This window comes from Rhamphochromis longiceps, linkage group LG23 (genome assembly GCF_057381845.1).
Source record: "Rhamphochromis longiceps isolate RC_006_pf linkage group LG23, R_longiceps_female_GT1.1, whole genome shotgun sequence".
NCBI lineage: Eukaryota > Metazoa > Chordata > Actinopteri > Cichliformes > Cichlidae > Rhamphochromis > Rhamphochromis longiceps.
The window spans coordinates 19,162,240-19,175,470 of record NC_140578.1 but is presented as its reverse complement, the minus strand read 5'-3'; the positions used below and the strand labels follow the sequence as shown (position 1 = coordinate 19,175,470).

At 39.2% G+C, this 13,231-nt stretch overlaps 1 protein-coding gene across 3 annotated transcripts in view; it reads right to left on the bottom strand.

Moving 5' to 3' along the window:
• Positions 1 to 6,058: 6,058 nt before the first annotated feature.
• LOC146641743 (uncharacterized) overlaps positions 6,059 to 13,231 on the bottom strand; it is a 142,461-nt gene continuing 135,288 nt past the window's right edge. For all 3 annotated transcript variants that reach the window (XM_085397585.1, XM_085397584.1, XM_085397586.1), the window contains 2 exons: positions 11,101 to 12,297; positions 6,059 to 6,128 (listed from right to left, as the gene is read on the bottom strand). In XM_085397585.1, coding sequence (XP_085253711.1) covers positions 12,259 to 12,297 — 39 coding nt within the window. In that variant the 3' untranslated portion in view covers positions 6,059 to 6,128; positions 11,101 to 12,258. The remainder of the gene's footprint in view (positions 6,129 to 11,100; positions 12,298 to 13,231) is intronic.

The window sequence follows — 13,231 nt, the reverse complement described above, 5'->3', positions numbered from 1 at the left end:
TTGTATTTAATTAGAAAATTACATTAATATGAAAAAAAACTATTAAGAGCACTAATAAAAATGTCCTGTCTCAGTGTACTTTCAACTAAAAGGCAAATAACCAAACCGCATAAACATCTAAACACTGATCCAACATTATCCTTTATTGACAGATCATTTGTTCTTACACTTTTACCTGAATGCGGCTCCTGGGTTTAATATCTGCACATATGACAAAATAAGCAGCTTCTCTCATTCCATTTCAAACAGGACAGTGGTAACAACAGCAGGCTTTAAGTTTTAGATTTTAAATAGGCTGTATATATTTCAATGGGAGCAACAGGACAATGCAATGTCGCTGAATTTACTACAGAGCAGGACGGATTGTAGGGTAGCAAACATTGTCAGAAAACAAGTTTTCAACACTGCAGGTTACCTGGGTTTTTCAGCTAAAAAGAAACATGGTCTGACTCCTACCTAACTTTATAAAAAATAATTAAAGGTTAAATGCAGCTAATATGTCCTGCTTTAAGCCAGGCACTTACACCTGCGCTCTGCTGCGTCTCAGCCACCATCGCTCTGGCAGCAAGAGCGCTAGAGCCAGAGTAGGGGAGAGGTGAGCTGGAACAAACTATTTTGGGGTTGGGGTTGGGGGGGGGTGTTATTGTGATGGACCGAGCAGTGAAGGAAACTTAGGCACAGGTTAAAGTCCAAAAAAATTATTTTTTATTTAACCCAAAAAACATAATTGGTTAACTCGTGCAAAAAGAATCAAAATCTTGGGCCCATAAAAGAGGTCAAAATAACAAACCTCTACTCAAAGTTGACAACACAACTGATAACTTAACCAAACTGACCTCACTTAATGAGACAAAGGGGAAACTTAAATAGTGGCTGATCAGCCCACAAAAACAGGAGAAGGGGTAAAACACACAGTACCTAACAAAACCAAACATAATGAACTCCAATCCCCCCCCCCCCCCCCCCCCCCCCCCCCCCCCCATGGTCCTGAGTTATGGCATGAACCAATTTGTAGTCTTCCTCTAAAGCTCACTCTGCCCCTTTTCCACCTCTTGGCTCCTTAATCAAGGGACTGGAACAGGTGCTACTACGGTAACTCAGAAAACAGAAAATTAATCATACATAACAGTGTAAACTAAAATGTGCGCACTTATTTTAGAATGCAGTGTTATGTGGATATGTGAATGAATTCTAAACCAAAACCAGTTATTTATTGTCCTGTAAATAAATTCCTATATTTAAAGAAAGAAATGTGAATGCAATGTTACTTATAAGCCTCTACACTAACATGGTGGGTATTACCACTGTGTGGCTGTAAGTGCAGCCATCACAGTTATCTATACTTTGTTGTTAAAATGTTACGTCTCAATTAAGTACTGCATGCTTTTTAAGAAATCTTTGGGGGTGCTTTGATTCATTTTGCCCCAAAATGGGCTAAAATCGCCCCTGTTTCAGAGCCAAGTTCAAGGTGTCTCATCTGATCAAGTGGCAACATCTTGTGTCTGAAAGCTGTTAATGCAGAGAAACTCAACCATTTTGACAACTTTAACTATAAACATTAAGTTAAAATGTGAAATGATAAGACACTTCAAGTAGTGTAGCACTACACCTGCATGAACCTTATACTTCTATATATGCTACAGTTCATAGTGAGCCTTATTATTACTGCCGCTATCACTTTATCTAATGTGACCTTTACTGCATCTATTACTAGGTTAATACTTAATTTCCTGTAGCTTTTAGAAATCCTCCTACTATCCATGTTGTTGTCCATAACAAAGGACTATCCAGTAGTTACTGCTATGACTGTAAAATGTCTATTAAAACTACAAATACTGAAACTATTAAATCAGAAAGATTGTCAGTCTGTCCAATTAGATGGGGTAATACTGTCTTCTTCGATACAAAATCTACTTATTTGTAAACATGACTACAGGAGCTATCTGTAACATATACATATACATTTACAGAGTAATGCACCATAAGGGATCAATTTATATCTCGAAGGGTCTGAGGGGACTTCAGACACTCTTAGTTGTTGACGTGAGTTTTGAATGGAAAGTTTTGAATAATTACCACATGAAAATAGTTCCCATTTTCCCTGCTTTATTTTTTCAGTTTGGAGCAGAAACAAGCATCAGCATTTTTACTTAAAATTTCCAGTTCTGTCTAGAATTATAAGTACTGCTGTTCTACAGCTACTCCATTTAGCACTGCCACTATTAGCACAAACATAACCATTACTACATCTATTGCTAGGTCACTACTACAATTATTACTATCTGAATTTTTAGCTGTAAATATGTTTTTACTTCTGCCATTGCTATTAGTCTTCTACTACTAGCTGTTACTTTATATAGTATTCTGTAAAATGCCTGTTACTATTACAAATATTACTACTGCCTCACATTACTGCCAAAACTGCAAACAGCCTGCCTTCAAATCTCAGCTTTATAGGGTTTCAAAGTTTCCTACTCAAAATGTGTGAATAGCTTTGGCCTATATCATTTTCATATAAATTTAAAGGTTTGCATCATATATTTTCTAACAGTGCTGAATATACATTAACGTGATGCAATGTATTTGCTACAGAAAAGAAACATGCATTAATATTTTTATTCTTCTAGTTAAATGTTAGCCAATTAAAAGTTACCATAACAACAGCAAATGTTGAGAAAATCTCTCTCTCTCCAACTTCTGATGAAGGTTAAAGTAGTCTTTTGAGTTTTCAGTGATGTTTTGCTGGATGAGACTTGATTGCCTTACCACTTAAATAGAATAGAAGTAATGAGTACAAGAGAGACACAGCACTGTGGTAGTATTTTAAAGTGGACATGAAACATTAAATGCATAAAGGCTATTGAGCCCCGACGAGTTTTTAAAGCATGTTTAGAGCCAACTTTCACTCTGTCAGGACTAGGGATGGGTATTGATAAGATTTTCACGATTCCATTTTCGATTCTGTTTAACGATTCGATTCTTTATCGATTCTCTTATCGATTCTTTTTTTAAAAAAAAGGAGAACACTAAAGTCGATTAGCTTAGAACTTTGTTTTATATCTTCTCTTTGAACAAGATAGAAATTTAGGAGTAACATGGCTTTACAAACCCAACAGTGAGATCTTAAGAGATCCACAGCCTACGGCTCTTCAGTGGGGTGTCACAGGGTCCCCAGGAAAAAAAATTGTAAATGTAAAATAATAAAATAAATATTCTTCTGTAGCAATAACAAAGTTTAACATAAATTATTCTGTAGCAATTACACAAGAATATCCAGTAATGTCCCTGCCTACAATTAAACACATTCACTTACCGAAAATCGGGGGCATCTGCTGGCAAATGGGTGCAAGCCTTTGACCACAACCTTAGTCACTGCTCGGTGACATTCGTCTATCCTGGCCTGAAAGGAGACGCTACCGGTAGACTGCAGCGAGAACTGCCAGCATCTGAGCCAGACTCTGTCTCTCTCATCATGGTCACCTAAATGCACAGTAATGGTTTTGTAATAAGGCAGATCGTGCTAACATAATATGCACTGTTAGTTGATTATTTACCTGTCGCATTAACGGGAGAGGACGTGCAAACGTTACCGCTGCTGCTGGGTTGAGATTCACGAGTCCGGAGCGGAATTAAAAACGCGACATTCATTTAAGGTTATCCCGTGTTTTGTGAGCAAATGCGTAGTGTTTCGTAGTGTTTCCTCCTTTAAATGAAATATCCATTTTGCAAGTATTGCAAGTTGCCCTGTTGCCATCCGTTTTCGTAAAGTATAATCAAACTTTTTAGCGTTTGAGCCGCCGTGTTTCCTGCCAGGTAAATGACGCTCCGCAATGTGATGACATCATTTGGGGCGACTGGAATTGATAAGGGAATCGTTTGCAAAAATGGCAAACAATTCCAAGGAATTGAAACGGTGGGAACCGGTTCTCAACAAGAACCGGTTTTTGATACCCATCCCTAGTCAGGACAGAACATTACATTACCGGGTTGGTTGGTGGCTGATTACATAACACTTGCATTAGGTTATTTTAGCTAACAAGTAACAAAAACTATAACTCAGTGGAATATAAGGAGACTAACATTAAAAATTGGTTTAAGCGGTCAGTTTTGTGCTACCCTGGTTAAAACAGTTTATGTTAAAATCAAGGATTTACTGCCAACTTTCACTCTCTGTGTCATAAGCAGTAAGTGGTTTGGCGTTGTTTGGCTAGCAGCACTAAAACAGGAAAATTTACCTGTTAGCCATAATGTGCAATTTATAAATGAGAACTAGAGTCTGTTTGAATCTCCAGATCAACAATTTGGAGTCCAAAACTCCAGATTTTCCTCAACAGATTGATGCTTCAAGCCAACAACTATGGGCTCAAATTGTGGTCATAAATATTTTGTACTTGTAAATCAGGATTTGTATGTGTAAAAAGAATTTGAAGAATCACTACACCACAGACTGTTTTCCTTCCTGGTGATGAAAGAAAACGCTGGGCTGGGATGTAAAAGAGCATTTATTCCCTTCAAGGACCTGAAGCTCCATAAAGCACCCCTCCAATAGCCAAACCCATCTGTTCTGTGATTGGATAGATTTGTGATTGACATGACATTGGCCAATCAGATAGAAGGAAGAGAAATAGGGTCAAAATTCGTACTTGTAACTTGAAACTTGAGTGCAGAGTTTCACACGTATTTTTTGGCTAAGTCGACATACATATCTTTTTTACACATACAAATCCTGATTTACAAGTACAAAATATTTATGAACCCAATTTGAGCCCATAAACAAGCTACACATTAAGCTAGCAAAGCAGTTGGGAAAATGTGATCAGAGCTATTTTATGGATTAAATAATTTATCTTTTCCTAAACACAACACAGCTTTATAACACAGCTTACTACATTTGTATCACACCGCAAACACAACTACTATGGAAATCCTGATATCCGTCAGCATATCCACATCTTTTTCACTTCTGTTTGGGCTTCACTTTTTTTGCTTCTAATATGAAGTAATTCAGCCAGTAAGATGAGAAAAAAAGGTCACCAAAAATGTTCCATCTCTTCCTCTGAACCTCCAGTTTTTGTGTTTTTTTCCCTTTTCACAGAAATTGACCTAATTTCCCTGCAGACATTCTGATGGGATGTTTGTGGTGTGATTAACATGTAGCAACCTGTTTTGTTGTAAACTGTTTGAATTTTCTTTGGAAAAGACAGATTATCGTATTGCATAAAATACCTTATCACATCAGCTGATTGCCACTTGCAGGGAAGTTTCCCTGTGAGTATCCTCTCACTGTGTGTCTAACACAGGGGGAAATAAGCTATGGAGATCAAAAGTGGATTGTGTAGTAGCTCCTAAACATCTTTATTTTGCATGTAAAGGTTTGACAATTTAACTTGGGAGTCTATAGAACTGAGTGACTTTTGCAGCCTGCCTTAAATAGACATTAGATGAACTTCTGTTTTTGGCACTGTTACACGTCATTTGTCAGCCACAGAGGTTGATCTCAAGTCTGGAGTTTCATCATCAGTAACTTCCATTTAAGACTGAATGAAACAGTGCTGAACCTCGTTGAGGACATTATTCATTCCAACGATGATTGAAACTAAAAATGAAGATCATGAACTAATCATGAAAGTGTTTACAGAGCTCATAAATCAAGTCTTTTTTTCATAGACATGTATGCAGTACACCAGACTTTACAAGCAGCGTAATCGCCCCCTGACATCAAAGAAAATGCAGGTTTAAGGACTTCATTTTCAGACATAGGGGCTATATAAACACGCACACTAGCAACAGAAGCAGCAATAACTGTACCCAATGTTACACCTGACATTAGGCCCATTATTAAGCATTCAGTGTTTTTAATAATGAAAAAAGACATCACATTTTCACTTCGTCATTGTGACTTTGTACTTGAAAACTTTTGGAGTCATTTCAAGGGACAGTGGGTAATTCAGGTCTGATAGTGACAAGAACAATTATCCTTCACAGTATCAGTTTTGTCAGTACCAGCAGTGGTTGAATTACCTTGACAGCGTGCAGTGTCACTACATTCTTATAGATGGGAGCTGAAGGATCTTCCAGCTGTTTGCTTCTGCTGTTCCTCCTCAAACACAGTGGTATCAACACCCCGCCTGCCAACAGATTACAAAGTCACTCCACTTTCAAACTCACAATCTCACAGATAAACATTTCATCACAAATGTATGAAAACAATCTGTTTTGAAACCCAAGCTGCTGCCAGCAGATCATATTCAGTAGGACAAGCTTGTTACAGTCCACCAAAACTGGTTGTAAAAACTACACATTACTGTGTAGTTTTTAAAACCTTGACAGCAGAGGACCACCAGTGGTCAGAGGCGCCAGTGTCCGGCAGCCCGCCTCTGTCAGTGCACCCCAGGGCAGCTGTGGCTACAATGTAGCTGCCATCACCAGCGTGTGAATGTGTGTGTGAATGGGTGAATGACTGAATGTAGTGTAAAGCGTTTTGGGGTCCTTAGGGACCAAGTAAGTGCAATACAAACCTCAGCCGCAGCTTCCTACGTCCAAGAAACATTGGTCATTGTGCCAAAGGGCAAAAATAAGTCATAGCGCATGTACCTACTGTAATATCCAAATCCATGCATTATGCACAGCAGTTATGATATTAGGGCAAATAGTGCAGGTTAAAGCTGAGCTTAAGATTGAGCCTAACTTGTTATTAACCACACATTTCAATGGTTGTCATTGAACTAGATTTATTAGAAGAAGGAGCTGGATTATATATTATTTATGAATGAGTATGCCTGTTATTGGAATTAAATATGTGTTGTCATTGGTGAATACTGGGACTTCTCTTGGAGTGGCTGTCAGTATTTAGTAATCAGACCAAAGATTCTGCTAAAGCTATCTACAACACAATTTATGCACTCATCCAGGAATAGAACCATCAGGCCAACAGAGACGGATATATATATAAGATGATCGTGATACTGAACTGACTCATGGTGTTGTCATTCTGTGGGTTGTTGGTCACCAGATCTGTTTATGAGAAAAAGAAAAAAAAAAGGGTTCGGGTAGGAAAAAGAAACCTTACAATTTTGCAAATCAGCCACAATGAAGAAACTTCTCTTTTTCGAAAACTGTTGTACTTCTTTAAAAGAGTTACATTGTACTCAAAGTTTCAAGAGGCTTTTTCATTTGTTCTTAGTTTCACAGGAGAGATGAACTAATCCTGGCATTTGTCAAAATTGTGTCAAAGCTGTTGGTGTAGCTCCGATATTTCATCATATATATATATATATATATATATATATATATATATATATATTTATATATATATATATATATTAGGGGTGCAATGATACTCGTATCAATATTGAACCGTTCGATACAGGTTCAATATACACAACACGGCAAATCTTCGTTAACGAGCTACCGCGGATCGCCCCGTGCATGGGGCTGGATGGCCAACACGTTAACGAGCTAACTGCGCTAACACACTAGCTCCCACCCATGTAATTGAGCATTGCGTGGCACATCCAACATACTGTTTTACTTTAGTCCATGACGCGCTTACCTTCAGGGTCATACGTCACATGAAAACCAAAATAGTTCCAAACGCCAGATCTGAATGAGGGTGGGGGAGGTTCAATTTGCCATGTTGCAAGGAGAGCTTAACTTCTGTCTTGCTAGCTTGCCCTGCGCTCAGTGAATCTGCGTTCGACTACTCCGCCTAGGCTGCACTGTCGAGCGCAGATCCACTGAGCGCTCAACACAGACAGCATCGTCAGAAGGAAAGTTGATTAAATTAAATAAAACTTTTGTAATGTTCGATACATATGCGTACCGAACCGAAAGCACTGTATCGAACGGTTCAATATCGATACCAGCATACCAGATATCGATAGCAGCGCAGATACTGAAGGACCCGTCCCATCCTGGCAACAAACTGTTCCAACTTCTGCATTCTGGTAGAAGGTTCCGCATCATCTGGGCAAGGACAGAGAGACTCAAGAGAAGCTTCTATCCCCAAGCCATCCGTGCCCTAAACACACACACCCGCCCTCTCACATCATCTATAATTGACTGAGACAGGACTCTCTTCCAGACACTAAACCAAGGAACAATGTACATTTCAATTCCTTTAATTTTAAATATGTTTATATTGTCTATCCTGTAAAATAGTCAGATGTCTATTCTTATTAATGTACAGAATTCACCTGCTTGCTGCTACATTCACCCAATGTATATACTATATATTTATATATATATATATATATATATATATATATAATGTTCTTCCTCTACAGCCCCCCCCCCCATTTTTGCACATGTCGAGAAGCGTGTCAGGCTACATTTCACTGTGTGTTATACTTGTATAACTATGCATGTGATAAATAAAGAACCTTGATCCTTGAACCTTGATATCAGTATCGTTGCACCCCTAATATATATATATATATATATATAGGAGGATGAGGATGTGCGGAAGTGCTTCAGGAAGGTGAACGCACGCAAAGCTACAGGTCCGGACGGGATACCCGGCCGCGTCCTCAAGTCATGCGCGGATCAGCTGGCTGGAGTGTTCACGCACATCTTCAACCTTTCCCTCTCTCTGTCTGTAGTCCCAGCCTGCTTCAAAATGGCCACCGTCGTCCCTGTACCCAAATCCTCCACCATCTCCTCATTGAACGACTGGCGACCTGTAGCCCTGACCCCCATCGTAAGCAAATGCTTCGAGAAGCTGGTCAGGGACTTAATCTGCTCTGCACTACCCGACTCACTGGACCCTCTACAGTTCGCATACCGCCACAACAGGTCCACTGATGATGCCATAGCCCTGACACTACACACTGCCCTGTCACACCTGGAGAAGAGAGACACGTATGTGAGAATGCTGTTTGTAGATTACAGCTCAGCATTCAATACCATCGTTCCCTCGAAGCTGGACAGGAAACTGCAGGATCTAGGACTGAGTAGCTCCCTCTGCAGCTGGATCCTTAGCTTCCTGTCTGACAGATGCCAAGTGGTCAGACTGGGCAGCATCACCTCATCCCCCATCACACTGAACACTGGTGCTCCACAGGGGTGTGTACTGAGCCCTCTCCTATACTCACTCTACACCTACGACTGCACAGCCACTAACAACTCCAACATCATTGTGAAGTTTGCGGACGACACTACAGTGGTGGGTCTTATCACCAAAGGTGATGAGACGGCTTACAGGGAGGAGGTCAGCGCCCTGACCCACTGGTGTCAAGACAACCATCTCACCCTCAACATCGCAAAGACAAAGGAGTTGATAGTGGACTTCCGGAGGTGCAGAGAAGTACACACCCCCATCACCATCAACGGCGCTGCTGTGGAGAGAGTGAGCAGCTTCCGGTTCCTTGGTGTACATCTGGCTGAGGATCTTACGTGGTCAGTACACACAAACAAAACAGTGAAGAAGGCGCAGCAGCGACTCTTCTTTCTCAGGAGACTGAAAAGATTCGGCATGAGCCCCCGCATCCTCAGGACCTTCTATCACTGTGCCATTGAGAGCATCCTCACTGGATGCATCACCACCAGGTATGGCAACAGCACCGCCTACAACCGCAAAGCTCTCCAGCGAGTAGTGCGGTGCCCTGAACGGATAATTGGAGGTGAGCTTCCCTCCCTCCAAGACATCTACAGGAAGCGGTGCCTGAGGAAAGCGGGGAGGATCATCAAGGACTCCAGTCACCCCAGCCATAAACTGTTCAGACTACTTCCCTCAGGAAGGAGGTTCTGCAGCATCCGGTCCCGTACCAGCAGACTGAGAGACAGCTTTTTCCATCAGGCCATCAGACTGCTGAACACTTCATAGACACCTCAGCTTCACTACTGGAACTTCAACATTATGCACTCCATACTGTACAGTAATGCCACTGTTTTGCACATGTCTCAACTCTGTATATTTTTATATATTTTATTTATTGTTTACTCTATTTAATTTGTAAAATATGTGTACACACACACACACACACACGTAGAAAAACATTTAGTATACACATCCAGAAATTTTTTAATTTTTTTTGCATATACTATTATATATTGTACATATATTTATTAGTTTCAGATTTAGCCATTCGTATATTTTGCCTGTTTATGTTATTGTATTTTGCACAACTCTGTTGCTTGTGAAGCTCGCACACAAGAATTTCACTCGCATGTGCTGTACCAATGTACCTGCACATGTGATATGACAATAAAAAAAAGTGATTTGATTTGATTTATATATATATATATAATGAATATAATAATAATAATAATAATAATAATAATGATAATAATAATAATAATAATAATGGATTGGATTTATATAGTGCTTTTCAAGGCACCCAAAGCACTTTACAATGCCACTATTCATTCACTCTCACATTCACACACTGGTGGAGGCAAGCTACGGTTGTAGCCACAGCTGCCCTGGGGCAGACTGACAGAAGCCAGGCTGCCATATTGCGCCATCGGCCCCTCTGGCCAACACCAGTTGTAATGAAATCACAATTCCAAGTTAAGTTGCATAATTATCAAGGTGGAGGTTGACTGTTTTTTAAATGAGATATTTTTTCTGTTACTTTTAGCTAGAGCATCGTATTTCTATATTTCTAAAGTTTTAAAATAAATGTTTAGGCGTACAAAGTTTAATATTTACATCCAAATGAATCCAGTATGATATGGAAACACTTAAAAAAAAACATTAACAAACTAGAAATAACTGTTTATTTTGTAAAGACCAACATTATAAAAACCACTGTACTAGGCTGTAACTAGAACATGATGAATGAATGCAGGCACAAAAAGGATTCAAAATACAACATAACCTTAACAAAAAGAAGAAGAAGAACAACAATAATGAACTTTATTATTATTATTATTATTATTATTATTATTATTATATGTGTGCAAAATCTTTGAAACCTACCTGAGACCAATGTGGAAAGTTTCCACAAACAGATTACTGCCATTTTTATGCCACAGAAGTAAAGCCTGCAGTCCTCTGCTGTCAAGTTTTTAATCATGAATTTGTTTCCCAGGATTGAAAATTTGGTTTCAAAATCAGGAGAGCAGTAGGTAGAGCTTGCTGAGAATAACAACCAATACCTGCTCTGAACTGACTGTGGATCTCCATGTACCAGTGTGTGTCTGATGTCTGATTGGAGCTGGTTAGAGTGACATTGGTCCCCAGCTCTCCTCTGACCTCGGTCACCTTCTCGGCCTGTGCACAGAGCAGAAGCACCAACAGGATCATCCACAGGAGAACCATGATCAGCTTCAGCATCCACAACAAGACGGAGTCGTCTGAAAGCAGCTCAGCTCTGATGGACTCTGACGTCCTCTACACTTCCTGTCTGAAATGCTGACTTCAGCCTATATGACACCTGATAAAATACCACAAGTATCAAGTACCTTAAAGGAAGTCCAAGCTCAGCTCTGATGGTAGAGAAGCGCTCTACACTTCCTTTTTCAAAATTCAAATATGTTTACAACAAGCAAACAAAAAAAACTCCACCACACAAATACCAAGAAATTAAGAAAGTGTACGATGATGAATCCTAATGAACAGCACAACCAGCAGCACTTTCATTAGAAAAATGGTTGTACATCTTTCTGACAGTGAATGTCATACCTGTCAAGGAAATACTGACTAACGGTTACAAAAAATACATGAAGCAGCTGTAGTAGAGGTAATAGTAGTCTAAATAATAACATTTTAGACAGATCTTCAAGCTGTTTCTAAACTTCTAGTGTGTTTACAGTAAAACAAAAGTCAAACCAAAGAGGAAATATATATAAATGTGATACCTTTGCCACTCAAAAACATCAGGAATACTTTGGTGTGTGGTTTGTGACTGGCATGTCTATGTGACCAAAGGCTGTGTTAATTATATTATGTATAAAATAAAACAAAAAGAACTTTGACCAGAACTACAACTTTATTGGATTGGAGAAAAAACAAACAAGAAAAACCCCAAAAGAGTGTAAAGCGTCTGATACTGTAACAGTGCAACAAATCTAACTCCATGTTACACTATTTGTAATGAATGAAAACTACATCTCCTACTACAAATACATAGAATCATGGTTATAAATGCAGCTATTAACATTACTGCCCCTGTTAAATGATGAATTTGAGGTTTTCCATCCTAACCAGACTAGATGGTATTTTCTAACGATACCATGAAAACATAAAGGCTAGTCAACAACAACTGCACAGAAAATAACTACGATACAACGGTTGATGAAGGATGAAGTCATCTTTCAGTGATGTCTTGTTGGTTGGGAGTGGACTGCCCTACCCTGAAAGGAAACAAATATTTAGTACAGGGAAGTACCAGTATTATGGAAGTATTTTTGATAGTAGTAGTAGATTAGAATACTAGAGTGATACTGTTTGTTGCATTAGTAGGTACTGTTATTGGATAATTAACCCTTTAAGACCTACCATAAGTCCGCCAGAGCTTATATTATATTTTTACCTGCTGTGGAGCCATTTTTGGGAGCATTTCAAGTTGCTATACATCAATACAACCATTATAGCCCAGATTTTAATAATATGTATTCATTAAGTGCATAGTAATTACATAAATTGCAAAAAAGTGCAATAAACTACAAAAAAAATTGAAAATCGTTTTTGTTTTTTAACATATATTTCTAGTTAGAGAAATTTAAGAGGCTTATCCCTCAAAACTGTAAATACAAAAAAGTTGCACAAAATAGTTTCCCACCACAGGAAATTTATTTTGAGTGTCTTCATATTTTTATTTTTGAAATACACCAATTTTTATACACTGCAGGAAATCAGGCTTAGCCTTCAACTTCAACCAGTTATTCTTATTATTAACCCAAAGGTTTTGTGGTTTGTTCAGACAGAAATTCCCGAAGCTAAGCTGTGCTGCCATGCTCCTTTTACAGGAGTTGTTCAACCCTTCTAAACAAGCCATCCTTGTTGAAACATTTTTGTTTGTTTATATTTGTTACGGCCCTAGCAGGAAATTGACCCTTGTGGGTGTGTCCTGGCATCTCTCCTGCCTTAGGTGCCACCCGTTTTGTACAGCTGATGCTAATCAGCTATTAAGAATACTTAAGGCCAGAGAAAGGTGAGCTCTAGTGTCAGGGCCTTGGTGGTATTGTAGCTAGTGAGCTGTGTGTGGTGGTTGCTTCTGCTCTGTGGAGAGGGGTCTGTTTTGGTGACTAAACCTTTTTGGACCTTTTAGTTTAGTGACCAACCCCT